Source organism: Oenanthe melanoleuca, chromosome 4 (assembly GCF_029582105.1).
Source record: "Oenanthe melanoleuca isolate GR-GAL-2019-014 chromosome 4, OMel1.0, whole genome shotgun sequence".
Classification (NCBI taxonomy): Eukaryota; Metazoa; Chordata; class Aves; order Passeriformes; family Muscicapidae; genus Oenanthe; species Oenanthe melanoleuca.
Genome location: NC_079337.1, coordinates 1,922,650 through 1,946,351, shown reverse-complemented (window position 1 = coordinate 1,946,351; position 23,702 = coordinate 1,922,650). Strand labels below are relative to the sequence as shown.

Below are 23,702 nucleotides of genomic sequence, written 5' to 3'. Positions count from 1 at the left end.
AAATATGGAAAGAAACAGAAGGGTGACTTCTATGTGTTCAAGTTAGGAATTACTAATAAATGAGCAAAACTCCCAAACTGACTTTTGCAGTTCTGTTCCACTCTCCACCAAACATAAAAAGTCTGAATCATTTATGATCTAAATTATTTATAACACAGATATATTTTTGACTTAAATGAATTTCAGCAGCAAAATCCCAAGCATTTTACCCAGGGTAGGCTGAGGGGTTTATTTTTTCCCTTCACATCATAAAGGCAAAGAGAAAAAAAACCCTCCTGTCTTTCAGGCTGGATGCCTAGAAGACATTCATGGATCAATTCTTTTCACAGTTGGGTATGAAAATTCCTCTCTGCTGTGTCACCCCATCTCTCACACACCTAGGAAAAGAGAGGAGTTAAAGACTTGATAATAATAAATTAAAAAATGCTGCAATTGGACTAAATAGGAATACTGCAGGTGTGCCTGGCATACAGGTTAGTTCCTGCTTTTCCCCTGCAGCCCTCTGGGAGGATCCTCCATACACCATTTCCAAGAACCATTAGCAAGCACTTCACCTCCACCCCTGAAAGCTGGTCCCTTATCTTGCACTTTTCCTCTCTCTGTTCTTGCTATCTTCAGTATGATCACTGCTATTCCCTCCCCATTCAATCCTGCCCCACCAGCAGACTTAGACAGAAGTGAAACCTTGTGAAGAATTCCAACTTCACGTTTAATTTTCCTTTTGTTCAGATATCTGGTCTCCTATGAAACACCTTAAAGCCATTAAAACCACCATTCTAACTTGTGCATTACACAACTTGAACACTTATCTGCAAGTGAGTAACCAGATGTACCAAACATACCCTTATTTCTTCTTCTGAAGATTCTTCTAAAAAACAAAAAAAGTCTAAATTCAGTTCAGGGTGTATTTATACAAGTAAACTTCCTTTCAGACTCCTCAATGGTAGATTTCCAGCCAGCCCTACCCACTTGAAAATAATAGAATATTATTTTCCTCTGTTTTGAAACAGCTTAATGGACTAAGAAGAGGCCTAGAGAGGTTTATGAAGCATTTACCACTTTTATTATTTATAGTCTCATAAAAAGCAAATGGAAGAATTAAAGATACACAACTGAAATTCTCAAGCATTTTATTTTATAACCTAGTGTATAAACATACAAAAACAAAAACAAAAAAACAAAAAAAAACAAAAAAAAAAAAAAAAAAAAAAAACAAAAAACAAAAAAAAAAAAAATCTCAACAAACTGGAAGTGAACTAAAGGAAGATCTCATAACACACATGTTCCAAAAAGCTTTACCTAAGGGCTCAGAAGCAGTAAACATTCAGCCTATTAGAAATGGGATTCAGAACCCATCTTCACACTTGCAGTCTGCAGAGTTATGGATCCAAGGGCCCGGGTTTAGTTGCTGTAAGCAGCAGCGGTTGTGAGGGCTGGTTTTGGTTGCTTGGTTTGGAATACCTACAGTTCACTTCCAGGCTCACCATCAACCCTGGTTAGTTGTCATCAGTGAACCGAATGTGTTTGCTTGTCTGTTGAGTCTTCTCCAGTCGCATCCTCTCAGCTTTGGCAATCAGCTGCAAGCAGGGAAAATGATGTGGAAAATTAGAGGAAAACTATATTGTTAGGATTTGACCTTACAATCAAGGATATATTCTATCCCTCCTTTCGTCCCAGTATGGTTGAAGACATTGACATTGCTATTTCAAAATCCTAAAATACAGCCTCATACAGGAACTTAAAGAACTCTATCCTTTTATTAGATTCATTTTGCTACTGTTGTAGGGAAAACAAAGTTAAACCACACACACAAAAAAAGAAAAAAGTGCTTTCCTAATATTGTGGAATTTTAAACAGGAAAAAAACCCATGTATCCCCAGCACACCACAGAAACTCCACACAAATCCATTCCAGAAAAACCACACACGGAGACCACAAAAAACACACATAAAATAAAAAACCTCATAAACCCCACACACGAATAAACACACAAACACACTGAAGACACACACAAAATCCACATGCCACGAAAAAATCTCCCCAACCCAGGCAAAAACATTGACACTGTAACCACCAACTCACATAAGAAGATGCACAGAACCCACAAAACCCCTAAAACCCACAGAGGAACATAAAGAAACCACAAACTCCCCATAACTCCACAAGAATGCACACAAAACTACACACACAAACCACAAAACCCACAAATCAACACAAGGATACACACACAAAGGCTCCTGGAGAAACACCACAAGCCAACACACCTCCACACCTAAAGGCACACAAAAACCCCACAGAATCCAACACATGAACACACTCAAAGGCACATACAGAAACCAGAACTCCCCTGTCCAAAACCCACCAGCCTCACTAAAAATAACAGAAAAAACCAAAACCCACTAGGAAATATCTAAACCAACCCATAAAAATATGCAATCTGCAAAAAAAAAACACCCACAAAAAAATTTGAAATTGAAAAAAAATCAGCAAAACTCTCCCGAACTTCTCAACTCCAAAGCTCCAGTACATGAAGACAACTAAAAGCATATATAAAACCCCCAAACCCCACAAAAACCAACAGTCAAAGGCATGTACAGAACCCACAAAACCCATCACAATATACACAAAGCCACACACAGGAACCACGAACCAACACAAGAAACCACACGAAAATACACTCACATGTAACACAAAAATACACACAAAAACACCACAAAAACAAACAAACAAACAAAAAAAAAAAAAAAAAAAAAAAAAAACAACCAAAAAAACAAAAACAAACACTCAAAAAACAAAACAATATAAAAAACCAAAAATCCACAGTAACTTCTCTGCTGGGGACTACTCAACCATATTAGCTGGTATTATGGGGAAGGGTCACTTGCAGTCCAGTGTGCCAGATTTGAGCGATTTCACATACAAATCATATTATGTATTACTTCTGCATACAACTGAGTCCTGCACACAGCATGGAGGTGGACGTGGTGCTGCTGCACTCACTATGGCAGGCAAGATTTGAGACTTTCCTAGGCAGTTTCCAGCAATAAAACTGACCTAAAGTTGGCTAACCTTTATTCTCTGGTGGCTAAAAAAGCCAGTTTAAAATAGTTCAGCCCTAAGAGGAAGCACAGTACAGTGGTTTACTCCTTCAGCATACGGGATGGAGAATGACAAACACGGGAAGGGAAGCTCTAACATCCAGTACAATGTAGGCACAGCGCCAGTCCTGAATCCAAACAGGGATTCAGCCATTCCACAGACACCAGGGTCACAGAACCAGGAAAAGGTGTTCTGGAGTGGGAGCTGCCCGTTTTTGCAAGGACACAGCCCAGGAGCCCGGGCATCATCAGGAGAGTGCCCAGACATTCCCCTCGTCCTCCTTTTCCAAATTATTCCGCCCTTCACAAATACTCAATTCTCACTCCCTCAACAAATACCTTTCACTTCTACCACCCCTCTCACCCTCTTAAACTTCCTTCTTCCCCCCGTGGAGGGGCTCCAAGGTGCAAACGAGGTTCAGCAGCACCTCCCCCCAGGAGATGAGAATCCAAGCTGGAAGCTTGCAGGCACTCACGCCTTGGCTTTGGCAACGGGAGACTCCAACCGGTCTGGAGTTTAAGGCTATAGACTGATGAATTGCTTTAGGTCTGAATAAAGTGGCACTGCCCTAAAAAGCAGTTCTGGCTGGAAGTTTTCCATCTGTATCAGTAAATCATGGAGATGGTTTTGTCAGGCAGTTAAACAGACAAAAGGGAAGATGGATTGGGAGGGGGTGGCAGAGGGGAGCAGAAAGGTGACAATTGTACCAAGCCTGGGGGAAAGACACTGGACACCTTTTTCACTTCGAAGGATGGCCAGGCCTTTTCTAAGGAACTTTGGATATCCTATCTCTCTTTCTTGGACATCTGGTTTATTATAGGAACTATGCCTGAGGAAGTAAAATTCTACCACTTGCTTTGATTTTGGGCACTGCACCAGCCATCTGCTGCAGTGATCCTTAACCCTTATCATGAGGAAAGCCGGGTAGGTCTGGGCTTTTCAGAAAACATGGAGACAAATCTCAAACTGCCTAAACTCAAACACTGTGTGCTGCCTGTGATGGGATGCAGTCCATCCATTTCAACACTGATTCAAAGAAAATATTAGATACCTTAATTTCAAGCATAAAGCAGCTAACAGGCAAAAAATTCAACTCAAAATCTTGACAAGAAGGGCACATGTATGGCATATTTAATGAAAATGTTTAATTATTAATTATTATATTACTTTTTTCTACCTTTGAGACTTTCAAAAGAAATCACCTTGGAAGTACTAAGGGAAAATTTTCAAATGGGAAAATATTAATAACCAGAAAAATATTTTGTATTAGCAGTCTATATTTCAGGAATACAGCCTGTCAAAAAGTAAGGAAGGGGTTAAGACATACTGACTGCTGTGAGGCATTCTTGTCTTGATGCTTTGCTTAACAGCATTTAGCATTTAAATAGAATTCCCCGGCTTTGAAGTTCACACCTCCTTGTGTGGCAAGGTGATGGGCAGGGGGAAGGAGTAGGAGTTTGCATCCTTGTGCTGCCATTGTTAGGCAGAACCGAGACAGTTTGTATTTGCAAGCCTAGGTGAGGTACATTACTGCCCAATTTACACCAGCTTGGTCAACAAATACCAACCTTCAAAAGATGGAGAAACTTGAGAGCAAGGGCTCCTACAGTCAAAATTCAAGTCAAAGGTCTCATAGCACCTTTGGTTTAAAAAAGTAAAAGTACATTAAAAAAAACCAAAAACTGGAAGCAATCAGAAAAATGTTCTAAAGCTCTGGTTTTCAAATTCTCTTTCTGCCTATATTAAATAACAACGTCTCGAATCAATGCCATTTTTAGGCTTTCAAGAAAATTAAATATAAGACCTTTGGGCCAACTCTTTATGTACATCTTTGTTTTAAAAAACTCAACTTACTTGTCTGTAGGATCTCTGACAGAACATTCACACAAACAGAATAAGACATGCAAAATATGCCTTGCACAAAATAAGGTTTTGACCTGTTCAACTGCTGTTCCTTGAGGTCAACGAAATATTTATTTTCCAGTTTATATGGGACAAAATTTTTTCCTATCGTCCAGGAAACAAAGAGTCTCCAAAGTCAACAACAAATAATTAAGGTCAGATGATTCTGAAGTTTTGCAAGCCACAGCAAAAAAAAATTCAGGCTAAAGCCAACTCAGAAACCTTATCTGGAGTGTGTGTGAAGCAAACCTGGCAATAAAATGTCTGTGAAATACTCTCTGGCTCCTCTCTGTCAAGTCAGGGATCTGACTGGTTTAATCAAGGAACCCTTCAGCCTGAAAGACCTGCTGGATGGGGCTGGAGTAGAGGCTGCAGCCTGCAAGGTCACTGCAACACTCCCTCGAAGCTGCAGCCCCACAGGCACTGTGAGGAGAAGGCTGCAGTTCCCCAGTTTGGAACTGGAAGCTGTACAGTTGTGGATGCAGCACCCAGATTTGGCACCAGAGCAGTCACTCTGGTGCACGAGCTCCTGACCACGCTGGGAACACACCAGCATTCACCACAGCACACATAAAAATGCTAATTGTGAGGAAAAATTACATTCATTCTCAAGCAAATTATTTTCTGGATCATAGTAGAGATTTAAGAGTGTAGCATTAGACTTGTTTTCACTAGAGCACCTCAAGACTACTTATTAATGAGCTCATCCAGACAGTTTCAAAAGAAATCCAGCTTACAAATTAAGTTCAGGCCTTTAGTCATGGACTTAACTTTCTCCAACTGTCCCTGTAATGACAAACCTTGTGCTTGTCAAGTGGAGCAGGGCAGCCACACTCTCTACTTCGAGGCTGCAAAACTCTGCTGCCAAGTCAGCAGGAAGTGATTTAACAGAATTAAATACACAGAGTATCAAAACACGTGGAGCAATGCATGAACAGTGTCATGCTTTCAACAGTGGCTGTAGAGGAAAAAGCTGTGATTTGCAGGTTACCTTCTCAGTCCCCCGCTTCTTTTCTCGAGGCTGGTTCAGCTTAGCTTGTCTGTCCACCAAAATCTTCTGCCAGTAACGTTGTTCATTGTCACCTTGGGGGAAAATTGACATTGAGGAGGTAAACACACATGAAAATACCTGTTAGGGAAACCCAACGTGTACTTCCCCAGTAGTTTTAAATTTCCTATCCACAGAAGCCATATAGAATTGCTCTCTAATTGCAATGCCTGCAATTGCTCTCAATTTGTCATCAGCAAAAGGAGCTGGGTTTTAGCCGAAGTTTAACTACAGCACAGGCAGGCCCCTTTGATTTACTGATGTACTCAACCTCTGACACATTTTAAACAACTACCAAACAGGAGAAAAAAAAAAAAAAAAGGAATTACTGTAAGAACAAGTGAGACTATTTTGTTTCATAAAAACCATTGCCTGGGGACTTCATGAGATGTCAGGAATATTTAAACAACACAAAAGCAAAAAATCGGGCATTTTCTCAGCAGCTGCTTTGCAGGGAAGCAGCAGTTTGCCACTGTTCATCTAGTTTGTGATGCAATTATCACATTGGGAATTCTGTGATGTCATTTTGCATGGTCTCAGGGTTCATCTTCAGCCACAGGGAAGTTTCTGAATGATCTCAGAAGATTCCTGCAAAAGTTAACATCTAAATGTGATCACAGATGCTCACCATCTTGCTAGATGCCAAGCTGAAGATACTTAAAGTCAAATCCTGAAAAGTAAAATACTACTGGGAAATCTTTATTCCCTGCTGTAGAGAACATTAAAGATTCTTTACTTTTCATCTCTCACCTTCTGCCAGCAAGAAAAACAAAAGTCCTTACTGTGAGTCCCTTGTGCATTCCTGGAAAGCTTTTCCATTCTCATTTCAATGAGCCAGTTACAAAAAAAAAAATAAATCTTAAGACTATGAATGGAATGCTCCTACAATGTAGTACTTACTCCTAATCTCCTACTACACTCTTATGTAAGGATACAAAACCAGAAACAAACAGACACAGAGCACACAGCTGTAGAACACAAAATTTAAGGTTATTTCTGGATCTCTGAAACACAGAGCACACAGGAGACAAATCTATCTCCAAATGACATTAGCAGCACTCACTGAGTCTCAAACTTCAATTAACTTTGATATGATCATGAAGGTTAATGTTTCCATCAAAGCTTCTCCTGCAGTCCTTAACTGGCGTCTACATCCCTGCACCCAGACTGGGTCCTAAATGAGGATTTAGGCAGGAGTGGGGTAAAATATTTAAATACAGATGAGGTAGCCTCATACTGATTGTTTAACCTGCTGGGTTTTTTCCCCATATTTGCAATTTGGTGCATCTCTCAAACACAAAAGTTTTATGAATACACAAAGTTTGACAGACTTTTTTGTCCTTCAATTCCACAAAGAGGCTTCTCCACACTTGGCAAACTAATCCAGTCTAATACAAGATACAAATTTACAGTAATTTCAGAAAGAAATAACACACATTAAAATGAAGTTGAAAAGCCGAGCTCTTAAGAACACTTCTTATTCTGGCCTAAATTATTCAACTTCCTGAAAAATAAAGATCAATTAGTAGGTAAGTGCTAAACCCACTTTAAGTGTATCCATGCTGTTAGATCCTTGCCATGTCTTTTCACACATATGCTCAGTATTTTCAAGAAAGTCTTCCTTTAAAACTCTTTTGCATTATCAGAATGTTCTATTCATAAAGCTGAAATGTGAATTAAGTTCTGTAGCTCTTTGCCACTGAAAGTGAAGCAAATCAATCTAAAAAGAACAGAATTTTGTAATAGCAAGCAAAAATCATCATTTTGCTCTGAATGGTGGCACAAAATCCCTTTTAGCTTTATCAATTTCACAGTAATTGCAAAATGAGAAGACCCTCAGAAAAAATAGCAACTAAACATGCAACCTTTTTCTCCTGAGATAACTGAATATATCCATAAATTCACCAGGAACAGTCGCTTTCACAGTAATTAAGGCTTCCCTTGTACTTCCATGAAAAAAAGAACTCTTACCAGTGAGAACTTCGAATTTCCAGTTGTTTTTGATCTGTATTTCTTTGTATGATTTCATGACAGTCTGTGCATCCTCAGGAGTCTTAAAACGAACGTGACATTCGGTGTCTCCCTCCAGCATGTCAACATAAGCCACCTCAGCCAGCACTGCCAGAGCATCCTGTCAGAGCATGAGACAACACACACCATAAATCAGCCCTCAAAAAGAGAACTTAAAAAGAGGGACTTCTGACCATTCCATTTGGAGGTCATTAACATTTTCAAAAAGGTCATGAAGTAGGAGGCAGTGACTGAACTTTGTCATTTAATCCATCAATCTCTTGTCAAAGAGTTTTGAATTAACATTTTTTCCTAAGAAGGTTATAATTGAATTCTGATTTATGAGCCTGCAACATCTACCCATCTATCTTTCATCCTGCCCTCCCATTAACAATTTAAAGCAGTAATTCCTGGCAATGTTGTGGTATAATTTTACTAATGGAGCATCACCCGTTTATTTCAACACTATATCTGATTATTTTCAAAAGTAAAAACCGTGCACTATAACGTTGATAGAGCTCAGCCTAAAAGAAAAATATCAAACTTGATTCTACACATTAAATGTATAAAAGCAAGCTCATGCATGGCAGATTATTTCAGAAAAGAGCAGTAGTAAAACAACTCCCATCTTTATGAAGTGACCTCTGCCTGAAAATTTTCACTGACAGCTGAAGGGAGAAGAGTCACAAATGCTCTTGCAGATGAAGTACTTCACTTGTAATTCCTGCTGTTAGGGAAATTAAGAAGGACCACACATTCCTAGTCAATTTTGTTCACAGCAGGTAGCTCAAGTAAGATGCCTCTATTCAGTAATCACACACTGGTTTTAACCCTCCAATACCAAGGGCAGCCTTAAAACAAAACAAAAAACTAATTGGCAACATGGTTAAGATCATTTGAGAGCCAACAAAAGGTACTTTCCAGCCTTATTCTGTTATCCCAAAGTCATCACTTCATGGAAAACTAAAGCAAACCGAAGAGTTCCCTGGAGCTGGGAAAAGTTAGTAACTCTGAGGAGCACCTTAAGGGCAAAATAGGGAAGCAGTGAAGTGTAAAATTAAAACATCAAAATAATATTTAAACTACACTGCAAAGACCTTTCCAAGTCATGTGAGATGCATAATTGCTTTCCTACAACAAGAAATGCAGGTCATTTCTGGAAGTCTGAGGGGAAAAAGCCCTGGAAGCACTGCTTAGTGGCAGTTTGCTGCAGCTGATAGCCCAGGAACACAGCAAAGCCAGGTCTGGTTGGATTTCTGCCTTCCACAAAGGTATAATCTAGTATGGCCAGAAAAACAAACAGAAAAACAAACAAACACAAGCAAACAAAAAACCAAACAATAAAAAGGAAAGAAATACCAAAGGAATTGAAATGTTCTGCTGTTTAAATTCTAAGCTTTCCTGTTGCCTACAGCACACCAAGGTGTGACCCAGTGAGGTTTATCCTGCAGTCAGAGGCCCTCAAAGGTTACAGGCACAACTTGTAGCACATTCTCCCAGTGTCTCCAGCACTCAGACAGCTGCCTTCAAACACACACAGAAACGTTAGGCTGATTAGGGTGAAAACCCAGCACGAGGAGATGAGGATTTTCAGTGAGAGAGTCTCTCTTGATGCTTAGGTTCATGTACACACCAAGCCTCACACACTTGCAGGCAGTCTGGGACATGAAATGGCCTCCCTAGCTACAAACGTTTGATAAACAGTATCAGAACTGGCATTTTAAACCATTCCCTCATTGTCCTGAGTGAGCTGGACATCTGCACCAACCTGAGTTGAAGTTTTTTAAATTCTTTCCAGATGTTACTCATCCTAAAGTGCAATTTGGGAATGCAAAAGTCCTGGGTAACATTAACCGAAAATTCAGGATCTGGAAAAAGCTTGTTATTTCCTTTGGAAAACTCTTAATATTTCCATTTCAAAAGGATGCAGCTCAAAACTGGTCCTTTCCTTAAAAAGAAATTACGTGTGTAACTTTTCGTTGGTGTCATCACACAAAACTAAAGATACCTAACCACTGTTTAAATCGAGAAAAATGAGCACCTGCATCAGGAAAAAAGAGACCGAATCAACAAGTTCCACTGCTGTCACTCTCTCTGAAATGGAGTTTTTTGTCATTGTAAAATTATTTCTGAAATAAAAAAAAAATTGGTTTCTCATGCAGAGAGCACTTTCCTGCCCCTAAATTCCCGTTAATGATAAACACCATAAACATTTAAAAATCCCCACCCGTATACTTTTATAGCTCCCTTGTCAGGATGACTGGCACAGTGACAAATGCAGAACACTGAAGCAGGCTCCAGATCCTTTTTTTAAACTGAAAAGCACTACAGCATTGCTTATTCTCCTCAATATTTTCATTATAAACTTGACATTGCTCCAAGCACACTAAAGGCTTGGTTTTACTTTGAAACATCCTATTTTAGCCTATTTTGCCATTGAAAATTCTGTAATTACAGATACTAAAAAAGAATTTTTACTCAGCTACTGGCCAAATAGATGAAGAAAAAAAAACAAAAAAATCAGTGAGACTGGGTGAAATGGTATTCCATATTCAACCATGTGGGGGGCAGGGTAAGAGGAAAGGCTAACAGCTACCCTGAGGTTACAAAGGCATTACCTTGATCTGCTTCCTGCCCGGCAGGGGCTCGGTGCTAATGATCTTCACAATTACTCCGCTGACAAACTGAGGCCCCATTGTGTTTGCCTTGGCGGGAGGGGCACAGTCTTCACTGGTGGCTGGTCAAGTTAAAAACGAGGTGGGGGCGGGAAAAAAGTTTTTATTAGATTCAAAAAATTAGGACATTTTGAAAGCACAGAAGTAACAATTAAATATTGTTACTGCAGATTGAGGTTTACTAAAAGAAGGATCAAGATTGTCCATAAATTCAAGTCAATTTTAGTACAAAACAACAACCTCTAGAAAGTGTCTTAGAGAAATTCTTACAGTCCACAGGGTCCTTCCTATGACGACATTTTATATTGCACCAATAATAACCTCGCAGTTTTAGTGATTAAAAACATGCAGAGGGCCATTGGAACAGCAGTGTTGAGGTTAGTGAAGACAGGCAGAGAGTATTCAGAGCATATACAATAAATAAGAACTCTGAAAAAAAGGTAGAAAGTTAACTACAAACATAGAGCAGATACACCCCAATTTCAAGCTGGTTTTTTTTTAATATCTCTGGTACAGTTAAACCCAAGCAGGTCGGGCCCAAGCTGCAGCACTAAGAAAGCTGAAATTTGATTTACCACTTGGAGGCTTTACAAATGCAATTACCTAAATATATCTGTAAAACTGGGAAGTGCTCCTGAAATATGCTGAAATCACTTTAGTATTTATTTACATAACTCTTTAGTCCCAAATCCACCGAAATACAGGGAGGGGGTTACTTTTACTATTTAACATTTGGAGAAAACAGCAGCATTTTACAAAAAAAACCCAAACCCTTGTGGCAGTGTCTCTGCAAGATCAGGGTCTTGCACCACTTGTGTTTGCATACAAGAAACATGAAGAAAACAAGACAGGATTACTTTTGTCATTTTCAGATTTCTGCACACCAGACTCCGTCTCCATCTCTCCCACGGGCTCAGGTTTGATTTGAGACATTGTTTTCTTCAAGGAGGCCATGCTGGCTTTCTGCAGGGCCAAATATTCTTGCTTCAAATCCATCCATTCAGTCCTAAAAGCAGCAACACAGGCACAGGACATCAGTTGCTAACAAGAAACTGGTGTTTAAAAACATAATGGTAATTTTACAGGTTACAAACAGCTTAAGGTGGATTTGGTGAACAGTGCAGACCATTCTGCCACTGGAGATACCTCTGCACTTCGGTCAAATTGAATTTTGTCCCTAACTCAATTTCCCATGACTTTGCTCCATTGACCTATCATTCCAACAGAGAGGATTTCAAATTTGCTTTAAATATTCAGACAGCATAGAGAAGAGTTTGGTAAACTGTGTTTTCCACTGAAACTACACAGAGCACAGGCACCAAATTCAGAGTTAATTCAGACACAGTGAACTCTCAATTCACTGAATTAGTTCAGTGAACCCACTCCTGCGGCACTACATTAAGAATCAGTCATTCATTTTCTAGAAAAAAAATCACTGATGGAAAATCAACAACTGGTTAAACTCACCAAAAATCTTACCGAGATAAGGACATTCCTCACTATTCAAATGCATTTTGGTTAAAAAATACCCCCCCATGGAAGCAATTTATATATTTACATATATTTAACATGGAGATGTTTCTGCAAACAGCGAGAGCTTTGCTCCACAGCAACACAATGCCCGCAGTGCCACTGTGAGAACGACTCATTGTTACCCTAATCTGTGCTATCAAACAAGCTGATAGAGGATTTTTAAAGAGGAGGATATCTTGTGGTAATGGTTTTAGCTGTTAACAGTGACAACTGTATACTTCAAAAAAGCATCCAGACTCACCCAGGATCATACATTCTCAGCAGAGCAAAGGCATTAAAATAACAAAAGACCCACGTAATGATTCTTGGAGATAAAAAGGCAACACCATCCCATAGCAAGGTTTGGTATAAATATAAGCTCAAGGAGGAACTTTGTAACACACTTGGAAGGAAGAGGAGATCTTGGAGCATGAGTCAGGCAAGTATTTGCAATGCTTATACTCTCTAAATATTTTACCGCTTTGCTACTTTTGAATAACTTTTAACCAAAACTCTTGTTTGTGTTGCAGTTTGTTCAAAATGCCGATGGCAGAGGACAAGCTGCGACGATAACTTCTATTTTTTTTTTTTTTTTATGTGGACCCCTTTTACTTTAACATGGAGGTGCTTTCTGTGATAAAGAAAAAGTAAGTGCTTCCATGTTTTAGTAGAGGTGAATCCTGATCGCAATCCTGAAACGCCATCCGGGATTATGTACTTTTTTGGCCGGCACTTCAGCTGAAGATTTTTAGATCGTGAAAGTTTTTAAATCCGGGAAAAAGTTAAGCTGTAAGCGGATCTCTACCAAGAACTAAGATCTAAAGTTCATTTGAAGCTATTTTTAATTTTAAAGGTCTCCCTTTGCTTTAACATGGAGGTACCTGCTGCCTAAAAAAGTAAGTGCTTCCATGTTTCAGTGGCGGTGGATCCTAATCGTCAAAGGCTTCTTACAGGAAATGTTCATCTATGCTTTTTATTACTGAGTTTTGTTTTAATTTAAATTTTGCGTTCTCCCCTGAAGGACCTCCACAACTTAAATGTGGATGTGCTTGCTTTGGTTCACAATAGTAAGTGCTTCCATGTTTTAGTGGTGGTGAATCCTTTTAACCTCAACACTTTTCTACAGAAATGCATAAAATTATGAAAAGATTTGTTTGTATATAAAGCACAATTTTGCAGCACAAGGCGGAGAGGACCCCCTCTACTTTAACATGGAGGTACTTGCTGGATGCCTAAAAAGTAAGTGCTTCCATGTTTTAGTTGTGGTGACTCCTAAAAGCCCAACCAACACTTTTGGATTATAAAGTTGGCAGAATTTTACACACCAAGCAACGAAAATTAAAAAAAACCTGTTATTTCAATCTTCTTGCTACAGGCTAATACTGTTGCTAATATGCAACTCTGTTGTATAAAAATTGGAATTGCACTTTAGCAATGGTGATGGACTGTCAGTCATACCAAGATTTCAGGAATAAATAAGTTACAAAATTTGAATTATGGTGAATTAAATTTTTTGAGCAATAAAATGTCAATAAAGTATACAAAACACGTGACTTAAACTCCTACAAGTGATGGAAAAGCTGCGTACCACAGGAAAACCTGAAAAACCAAACATTTAACAAACACTAAAACTGATGCCACAAAGCAACAATATTTGGAATACTCCCAAGGGATAATTTGTCGTAAACAAAATTAAAAAATTTATTTCATAATTACAGTAGGTGGGACAACTGGAAAAATCTGGGGGAATTTTGTTAGCAGTGGTCTCTCATCAGGAAGGTCCCTTTACAAACAGTAAACCATTTTCTACTACCATTGAGAAAAAAACCCCCAAAAAACTCACTAATATCACAGAAAACAGGTAGTTTATATCACCTACTTGGAGAGTACTCTGAGGGGAATGACTTCTTCACCCATTTTGTGTCTTTCTTTGTGCTTTTTCTTGTGTTTCCTTTTAGATTTGGAAAGAGATGTGTCTTTTTTGTCTTTCTCTTCTGCAGAAACTTCTACATTAAAACAGGTCAAGTGAAAGCATAATTCATATATATAGTTTAACATTCAATAAAACCACATTCAAATCTCCTGGTTTTTTGTACTAACTACTTTGAGTTCATGTCATTGACTACCCAAGTTTACTTTGCTCCTCACACTAAACCTCATTGCAATGCAGCTTTTCTTATCTCATGGAACAAATGGATCATTACCTGTTCCCTTTTGTATTTTAATTTATTTATCTAGATTCTTGTGCTGTCTCCATTTGCCCAGGCTGTCTGTTTAACCCCTACTTTACTTCACAAAAGTTCTATTGATATGAAATTCTTTGAACTATTTTGACTTTTGATTAGATTTCCCGACTTGGGTGTCACAAGTTTTTCCACACTCCCTGTGTAGCTCCCCTTCTCAGAGTGACTCCTTATCAGGTTTAATTTTAACTGCAGGGAGCACTAATATGCCCAAGCTGAGCTAAAGCTTCCACTACATCCAGCCCATACCTCCTAATCTGTAAGGGATATCTAATATTCCATTTCATTCATTAATATCAATAATGATAATTAAAAGAAGCAAGAATTTTTACCATTGGACTCTTTAGGAGCTTCTGATGTTTCTTCTTTTACTGTTTCAACTTCATCTTTCTCATCAGTTTTCATAACTTTAGGAGCTGATGTCTCACCATCTCCTGAGGTGGTTCTTTTTCTCTTTCCTGGCCTGCTTTCCCAGGTTACCTCTGAGCTCTCTGTTCTGTCCCATTTCCTCTTCTCCCTTTTGGAGGGCTGCTTGGGAGCCTCAGTTCCCTCCATCTCAGAACACTCTGATGGAGTCCTCTGTCTTTTAGACTTTGGTACTGGCTCTGTTGTATTGTTAGTGTTTGATTCCTTTGGCTCTGCAGCTGCCTGAGCATTGCTCTCTTTCTTGATTTTGGATTTCTTCTTTTTCTTCTTTTTCTTCTCTTCTGGATTAAAACCACAATATTTAAAACTGCCCATGGTTAAACACTAGATTAGATTATTTAAAGTAAACAATAAAAGCAGCACATATATTAGACTGGGTTGTTGGTCTATGGAAGAGATGCAAGACATGGACACAAAGTTTCTCCCAGGTGTTTTAAGAAGAGAAAAAACTGAGGGTAAAGCACAGTTTGAAAACCATCAGTTTGATTTTGTTTTGTTTTTTTGTTTCCACTTAACAGTTGCTGGTATAACAAAGACCTGGGGATAATATTAATGTGATTTATCATTAGTCTTAGAAAAAAAGATGGGAGGGTGCCTGAAGTCTGGCAAATTGTATTACACCACCAGAAATGAGGGAAAATGTTGGAGTGATGAAGGTGCAACAAATCTGTGATACTGGTTTGTACATTACAGTAAATTTTTCATACTTAAGCCCATGCTGGCTAAATGCAGCCATGTAAATTGTTTTTCTTAAAAGCTTTTAAGACACGAAATTGCTGTAGCAACACAGCAGATGTGAACTTTCTCTTCAGAAGTTGAGGCACAAAACTGATCCCAGTAACTTAATACTACTTCCATGATCCCAATAACTTAGTAACACTTACCTACTACAGTGTTGTCACTTGAATTCAGTGTAGGAACTGGTTTGTTCTTTACTGTTTTGGGGAAAATCCCAGGTTTCCGTGGCGCTTCTTCTGGTGGATTATTCAAAAACTACAAGAAGGAAATTGAGAACCACATAATACTACAAAATCATACTTTTGTTCACTCTGCATTCAAGTTAAAACCAGCAATCCTTATCACATTTCAATACATAAATACTTTCAAAGCACACTTCAGTACAGAAAATTAGGTATGACCATGCTTGCTTGATGAAATTTAAACACTACTGTAATACAGAAATGAAATGGCTTTTTTTTTTTTTTTTGTAAGTAATTTGGCATCTTATAAAGATATAGAAAGAGAACTCTAAGTCTTCAGATTATTAATAGAATTAAATCTTTAAAGAATTGTGGCACTGATTGTAGGTCTGGAAGTAAGAAAGAGGAGCTAACTCCTGTCAAGTGAAGCTTTTAAATGGTGATATTTTCAGAATTTCTCTAAGAGTCAATGGATGACCTAGTAAAGAGCACACCATTCATATCACAACATGACACCAGGAACAATGTCAGCAGCAGAGGCACCAGCACTCACCTCAATGGCTTTCTCTGCTTGTTCTTTAGTTTCAAATTCAACAAAAGCAAAGCCCTTTGGATCCCCAGTACTTCTATACCGGGGGATACTGACGTAAACTACATTGCCACACTTGCCAAACACCCGCTCAATCCAACTGTGATTGACATTTTTGGGAAGCAGCTCCTAAAGGAGAAAAAGAAAAGTTAAAGTTTAATGTCAAAACGTTGAGAGGCAAAGTATTCAGGTAGTAAAAAGTGACCTGAGAACAGATCTCTATTCATATACCCATAACAAACACATGATAAATTTAATTTAGATGCTTATCTTCTTCACATGACAGATACCAAGACCTCGCCTGCAGCTGGATCTTTGCAACATAAAATCTCTTGGTAAATTTAAAACCTTGGAGCAAATACCAGACTGGTTTGTCCCAAACAATCCTCTGCAGATTTTTCTTTTCAATTGGTGGTAAGGCAGGGAGGTATCACAGAAAGAATTCCTGAAGGACAGTAAAGAGTCACTACTGATAAAATTTTTACCAGTAGCCAGTATTTTGAGGTTTAGTAGTTAAGAGCTTAACTCATCAGATGAGCAGAAACTTTTAGGCAGCTTCTTGGATGACAAAATTGTCTTGATTTTTACTTCTATAAAGTCCTTAATATAGCAATGTGTTTTAGCAGCTTGCAGACATCGTGTCTGAGTTCAGCATTTCCTGTCCCCAGCCAAACAGGAATCGTGTCACACTGTTTTCTCACTAGACCCAACAGAACACTTTAAAATCCCACTCTCAAATTCCTGCCTAAACAACAGTGTCGGCACTACTTCATTTTTTTTTTCACAAGTTACTGCACTAAAAGGTTCTCCTTGTAGGGAAACACTTAGTACATTCAGATTTTCTTTTCCCATAAACTTTGCCATGCTCAGAAAAACATTTTGTTATGGTTTGGCTTTAAGTTGAAAAGTCAGTTACTTCAACATTTTTTCAAATTTTAATAGTGTAATAGTAAAGTCTATGGTGAAGCATATAAAAAGTCAGATAATTCCAGAGAAGTTTAATTTACCAACACTTGGACTACTTCTACTCTCCCATTGCCACAAACCAGCTATATACAAAACATTTAGCCTCACACTTGAATTCTGTATAGAAAATGTAGCTCGTGACTTTGTCTATATCATTTTTGGATAAGATATTCTAAGTATTTCAGAGTTCTAAGCAGTCCCTGTAATCAAGTTAGGAAAATATTATGTCTGGCACATTGTATTTAACAAAACAAAAGCCAACCACCTTTTCCAGGCTTTTGTTAAGGAAGGAATCATCGGAGCAATTCAGCTCCTCCTTATCTGGATGGGCTGGCATTTTGGCCATGATTATTTTGTGTCTTTATCACAGAAAACTCAGTGCTGTCTAGAAAATACTAACTCAGCTGCTAACAGCGACAGGTACGTAGCAAAAATAGTACTTGTTATAAAAAGCAAATAGAGACAAAGCAAATTCCACAGTGGCTTCAAATTTAGCCAATAAAATTGCCCAGGGCTTAAATAAGCAAAAGCTTAACCATCAGACATCTTTCCAATCTACCACTTAGCTCCATAATGTAACAGCTTTTTCACTCAGACAAGGCTGAAATACCAGGGTGAGATGCAGACTTATCCCATCAGCACAAGCTATTTTCATTTAAATTAAGCAGTCCAGTATCCAGGTAGCCACAGGACAGTGTCCTGTTAGGAGGATAGTTAAAATTTTTCAGGTATAGTCTGCCTTTAAAAGAATGGTGTTTGTGTGTACAAAACCAGAGACACTTGCAGATCTTTTAAACAGATAATGCTGTTTAAAGTACCCTGATAAACTTGGGAATGCAGCTAGATCCTGTTTGATGAAGCTAATTTAGTTGTTATTACAAATGTTTAACTACATTAACATAATTAGTAAATATTTCTTAATACCACTGATGCTCTTCCAATGGCATTAAAAAAGCCCAGCAAACACAGCAATAGCTCAATGCACTGAAATTGCACCTTTTCAGCCTGGGAAGCTGCACTTTGCTCAGCATTTAAAATGATTTAAGCTGGCACAAGAAATCCCGGCCCTTTCTTGCCACAGTCACACTCAGCTCTTGCTCACCTGCCTTTGCTTAATTTATTTCTTTTACCTTTGCTGCACAACCAGCAGCAGCAAGGAAGATCCTGATGCACAAATGGAGTCTCCACAGCTAGTTACAAACAAGCAGGGACCCCCAGGAGCCCAGCCTTACCACATAGACTGTCCGACTGTCCACGTCCTTCGGGCGCTCACCCAGAGGTTGGCGTCTCCTGATCCTGGTTCCTTCCAAGTCCAACTGGAAGCAGGGAGAAATAAGCATTTTCCATGAGATTATTGCCTACTTCAGCACCCCACCAGTATTTTTCCAGCACCAGCAAATACAGAGGGGTCAGATGTTAAATACCTCTACAACAGATGAACTCTTAACTGCCCGAGCAATCAGCTTCCCGTCAGTAGTCAATTTTTTCATTTTGTTGAAAGAAACAAGAAGTGATATGTCAACATCTAGGGGAAAAAAAAAAAAAAAAAAAGGTGTAATTATGAAATCAGGTGGTGTGTTCTACTCCCCTTGTTTTCTTGTGAAAAAATCTGCAAGTTCTTTGCACAGTATTTAAACAAGGATTCACAGAAAATTTTTACCATCAAAACTGAAGTACACCTAAATTTAATTTTCTTCTGTGCTAACCTATATCAAAGGAATTTTGTTCTTTTATCTCCCCACTGATAACTGTTGTGTCTGAAGAGAAAGGAAGAACCCCCCCTTTCTAATGCAGTTTTACAGCACAAAAAAAATTGCATTGGAAACATGCCTCTCCTCCAAGTACTCAGTGCTGCCAACACAGAGCCCCTGCTTGCACTTCAGTCTCAACAGACATGCTGCTTAAAACCTTGACAGAAAGTTATGTAGCACTAGTCTGTATAAAAATGTAGACATTTCTAGCACCTCTAGAAAATGTAGGGTAAATTTTACTCATTACTTTATTAATTATTTAAGGAGGGTGGGGCTTAGAAAAGTCCAAACAATCACATAAAAATTGCCTGAAGATATTCGCAGCAACCCTACTGGCAATTACACAATTTCTCATCAAACTTGTAGAGAGAAAATTAACAAAATACCTATGCTTAACAACATATTCGAGTAGCATTTTAATTTCTGCATTTATCTACCCTGCAAAACAAGTCCAGTACCTACCTGAGAGGGCAAAATTACTCTTGTTTCATGGCTTGCTCTTAAAATTACACAAAAATGGAAAAAGAAAATTAGGTCCCCCAAACAGTCATTTCACCTGGCAGATGTCTTTATCTTAGGGCTGATAGGACAGGAGAAGAGGACGAGCAAATTTTCAAAATTTTCAAAATCTAGTACTAGTTCTGCCTCCTGAGCTGCTGATGCTGATTTCCAGCATGGAAATTTCCTGCCTTTCCCAGGAGAAGACAGGCACCATGAAATAAGCTGTCACTGTTGCCAGAAATACAGGGAAGAACAAAGTGAAACGGGTTTGCTGAAATATACTGAAAATAAACTTACACCCATCTCTGGACTTCTCTATTTGTTCTCGAAGAAATCTGTCTTTGTGGAGATTAACATCACCAAACCAGAAATCCACTTGCTTGGCTATATCTGCCAGCACCTGTTTCACTCTTGACCTCTTCTTCTTCTCTCTTTCCTTTTTCTGCTCAGTGCTTTCTTCTTCCATGGCTTTGTCTCTCTCTGTTTCAGTCTCCATCCCTGTCATTCTGTCAAATGAGACATAAATATAAACTTAAAACACAAAAGCCTTATTTCAAGAGGAAAGTGTTCATGTTTAATCTTCTGCCCTGTTACCAGAAAAGCAACTTCCTAAAAAGAGTCTACAACAACTAAAGCTGAAAAGCAGGTATTTTTCCTCCTCATAAACCTGTTTGCCTAAGAATTGAAGAAAGATACATCATTTTATTTCCACTCCCCCTAACTCACAGTACAAACCATTAGAAAGATCACACACAAAACCCATCAGCACCACACAATTCAGAAACTAACCTTGCATTCACCTTGATCATGGCAGATCTGGTAAAAGAAAGATTTGTTTTTAAAAAATTGTCTTTATTATGTCAGAAATGCAAACCACTCACACCAGCAGCTACCAAGGCCCTGTCCAAGAGCAGCAATAAAGTGTCTCTAATGGCAAACCCAGGCCTGTCAGAACTCCAGAATAACTAGAATCAAGTCACTTAACATACAGATTCATCTTGAAAAATATAAAACCATTTTGATGCATCAATTCATCTCTTTTGTCCACGTTTCAATTCGCTGAGGCTGAGAACTGCCAGTCACCACTTCAGCACCTCATTTCACACAAGCAAAACAAAGCATCGCTGCCAGAAGCAGACAGCCTTTGGAAAATTAAATTAACACAAAAATTAAAGTAATTAATGTCGCAATCACCATATGAAAGAGTTCTCAGCTCTCTGCCAAGGCAGCAGAGAGGGAAACCAGAGCAGAGCCATCAGAGAGGAAGCCCACCTCGACAACAGGATGGCAGAAATGGAAATGGTCCCCGAATTATTGTGCAAATCAGGCTTCCTCAGCCGGAGATCAGTTTCTCCCCCGCTGTGAGCTGAGGACTCAAGATAGTGAAAGGTCAGCAGTTACCTTGGAAAGATAAGCCAGGTAAAACTGCTCAGCAAGTTCCAGCTCCACTCAAGCCCTTCAGCACGTTTTTTATGTTAATAACCAGCAGACAATACGCGGCTCAGCAGGTTCATAAACATAAAATGTCATTATCTGTAGTGGCTGAACAGCATTAAGGGACCACACCAACATATTAGTGCGGCTCATGGACAGCACAGCTTTGTTTTAAGAAGCATTTTGGGTCACTCAGCTCTGGGACTTCCTCCCCAGAAGAGAGGTTCTCATTCAAGCTAGAAGAAAAGCAGCTGCAAGCTGCATTCCAGGCTTCCCTCTCACTTCGTGTTTTAGAAATGAAGCTTTGAGGAAATTACTTTGTACTTCAAGCTCCTCCAGAGTCAGAGCAAATATCAACTATTAATACGTACATAAAAATCCAAGTGATGAATTCAGCAACCTGCACATGCCCGGGTGTAAGGCAGCCTGCAGTTTTCACATGTCAACTCTCACACTGCCAGCACCACTCTGATAAACAATTAGAATCAGAGCAAAGCAAAAGCAGGGTCAAAACTTCACACTGATAAAGCAAAGGTCTCCTCAGGAGAAATAAAATCGCAGTGCCTCTTTGTGCCAGAGTGAAACCAGAAAAGGAGGGACAGTTAAACAGGGGGAAGGAACTTTAGGAAAGCAAAGATAATGTAAATCAAAATAACACAGCTCTACACTCATCTAGAGAAACTTCTTTAGGCTCGATAAAAATTTAATAAAATTCAACTGCAATACAAGATTTGGAAGAAACAGGGTGCAGATATAAAATATACTTTATTCTTTTAAGCATGGATGCAAATGTTTGTTTTCTTGGGGTATTTGAAAAACAAAAATGGGGCAACAAGGATGAGGGGAAAAAAAAAGAGGAATTCAAAATGTACTACAAAATGTTTTTGTAGCGTCAGGGGCAGCCCTAGGCATGCACTGCAGGATAAATGCAAGTATTCAGCAAACCTGAAATTACTTAAAAAGACATATCCTGAAACAGTTTGACACCAACACAGATAGAGGCAGAGCTGCAGGGTGAAGTTCCTGCCCTGCCTTGAAACTTCTCTCTATACAAAGTGAGGTAACAAAGGACGGGAGTTAATACATGGGGGTCAGCACAAATTTCTGAACCTAAAACCAGGGAAAATTCTTCTTTTCCTCTCCCATTTTACACAATTCATTATTTTAAATGCCAATTTGAGGTATTTGATAGATTCCATGAAACTGGTGTGCCCCCAGACAGAAAAGGCTTTGCTTCCACCTGACTGTGATGAGTGTTAAAGCTGCTCCCACACTTAAGGAGATCCTGTGTGTTAGTCGTGTCACCTCAGGAGGTGCAAAGTGGATTTATTTGTGTCCAAGACTGGCCATGGAACTTAGTGCCATGGTCTGGTTGGCATGATGGTGATTGCCCAAAGGTTGGACTGGTCTCAGAGGTCTTTTCCAACAAAAGCGATTCTGTGGTTATAATTAAAATACACGCCAGTACCAGACTGATTATGGGGATTCACCTGTATGACACCAAAAGGGCAGCCCAACTCCTTCACCTCACAACATCTCACCCACAAGAAACACAACTGAATTTTAACACCTGAGAAGTTATTTCTGGTTCTTCCCTACTGGGACAGCCAGGTCATTAAGGAACTGAACAAGCAGCAGAGCTGCTGGAGGGAAACACAAGGAATAAGTACTTGGAAGCAGAGTGGAGTTTGTTACAAAGAACAAGTATTCTGCGGCCCTGGTATCTGTGACACTGGACCAAAACCAGTGAAAATCTATCGGAGAACACCACCTTCTTTACTCTTCAAACCAGGGGCAGACCACAATGTGAGGTGGGATTTTCTAGCCCTGACTTATCCTGATCACCACACACTTACCACTGCACAGGTGCTGACCACTGCAGGTGCTGCTGCTGTAGCGACTCACAGATCTTACCGACAGAACACTTCAAACAAGAACCTCAGGCTAAATCTGAGGGGCCCAAAGCCCGCTCAGCCCCAACACAAGGCGTCAAGCCATGACACCCCGCAGAACAGAACAGCCACCTGCGGGCAAAGCCACCTCAGCGCCGCGGGGCAGCGAGGAGCCCTCGGGATCAGCGGGCACGGGGAGAGGAGGATGCCCGGGGGCGGGCACAGGGCGGCTCGGGGTTACAGAGGGGTTACAGCGCGGTTACAGCGCGATGCCGGCGGCGGCGATGACCTGAGGGCGGCGATGACCTGAGGGGAGCGATGACCTGAGGGGAGAGACCCCCCCCGCCCGGCCGTGAGGGGAGCGCGCGGGGGTGGCGGGGGGGGGGGGCTTTGGCGCGGGCGGCGGGAAAGCCGCTGTGGGGACGACAGCGCCCCCTGTCTGCGCCGCCGCCGCTGCAACGGCAAGCCCAGAGCCCCTCCCCACCACTGACCTGCTGCCGCCGCCGCGGCCACACCGGTTCGGCTCCGCCCGGCCCGTCCGCGGCTCCGGCTCTGCCTCCGCCCTCGCCAGTCCCGCCGCGACGCGCTGACCGTTCCCTCACGCTTGCCCAGGGGAAAAAAAAAAAAAAAAAAAAAAAAAAAAAAAAAGGAAAAGCCCCGCGGCGGCGCCCGCGCGTGCGCGGCGGCGTCGGGGGCGCGCCGGGCTCTGGGCGCACGTGACTTCCTCTCCGCCG

At 40.1% G+C, this 23,702-nt stretch overlaps 1 protein-coding gene across 5 annotated transcripts; it reads right to left on the bottom strand.

Moving 5' to 3' along the window:
- Nucleotides 1-1,198: 1,198 nt before the first annotated feature.
- LARP7 (La ribonucleoprotein 7, transcriptional regulator) lies at nucleotides 1,199-23,674 on the bottom strand. 5 transcript variants are annotated; one of them, XM_056489899.1, is made up of 13 exons: nucleotides 23,460-23,674; nucleotides 19,940-20,148; nucleotides 18,815-18,915; nucleotides 18,623-18,706; nucleotides 16,389-16,553; nucleotides 15,800-15,908; nucleotides 14,822-15,196; nucleotides 14,126-14,252; nucleotides 11,592-11,740; nucleotides 10,678-10,796; nucleotides 8,021-8,180; nucleotides 5,993-6,084; nucleotides 1,199-1,577 (listed from the first exon to the last, which is right to left on the bottom strand). In XM_056489899.1, exons 2-13 carry the CDS (start codon nucleotides 20,145-20,147, stop codon nucleotides 1,497-1,499), a joined length of 1,770 nt encoding a protein of 589 aa, XP_056345874.1. In that variant the 5' UTR covers nucleotide 20,148; nucleotides 23,460-23,674; the 3' UTR covers nucleotides 1,199-1,496. The 5 variants fall into 5 exon arrangements, with proteins under 5 accessions (XP_056345874.1, XP_056345877.1, XP_056345875.1 ...); XM_056489902.1 differs by having other exon boundaries at nucleotides 1,205-1,577; nucleotides 14,822-15,193; nucleotides 23,460-23,651; XM_056489900.1 differs by lacking the exon at nucleotides 23,460-23,674 and adding an exon at nucleotides 22,933-23,420 and having other exon boundaries at nucleotides 1,205-1,577.
- Between the last annotated feature and the right edge of the window lie 28 nt (nucleotides 23,675-23,702).

Bases quoted from the DNA above. Each gene is read 5' to 3' on its own strand.
- LARP7 (XM_056489899.1), bottom strand. From the start codon at position 20,147: ATGACAGGGATGGAGACTGAAACAGAGAGAGACAAAGCCATGGAAGAA. The intron at 15,909-16,388 runs GTGAGTGCTGGT...TCCTTCTTGTAG, and splicing joins AAGCAGAGAAAGCCATTGAG to TTTTTGAATAATCCACCAGA. The intron at 14,253-14,821 runs GTAAAAATTCTT...GTTTTAATGTAG, and splicing joins AGCTCCTAAAGAGTCCAATG to AAGTTTCTGCAGAAGAGAAA.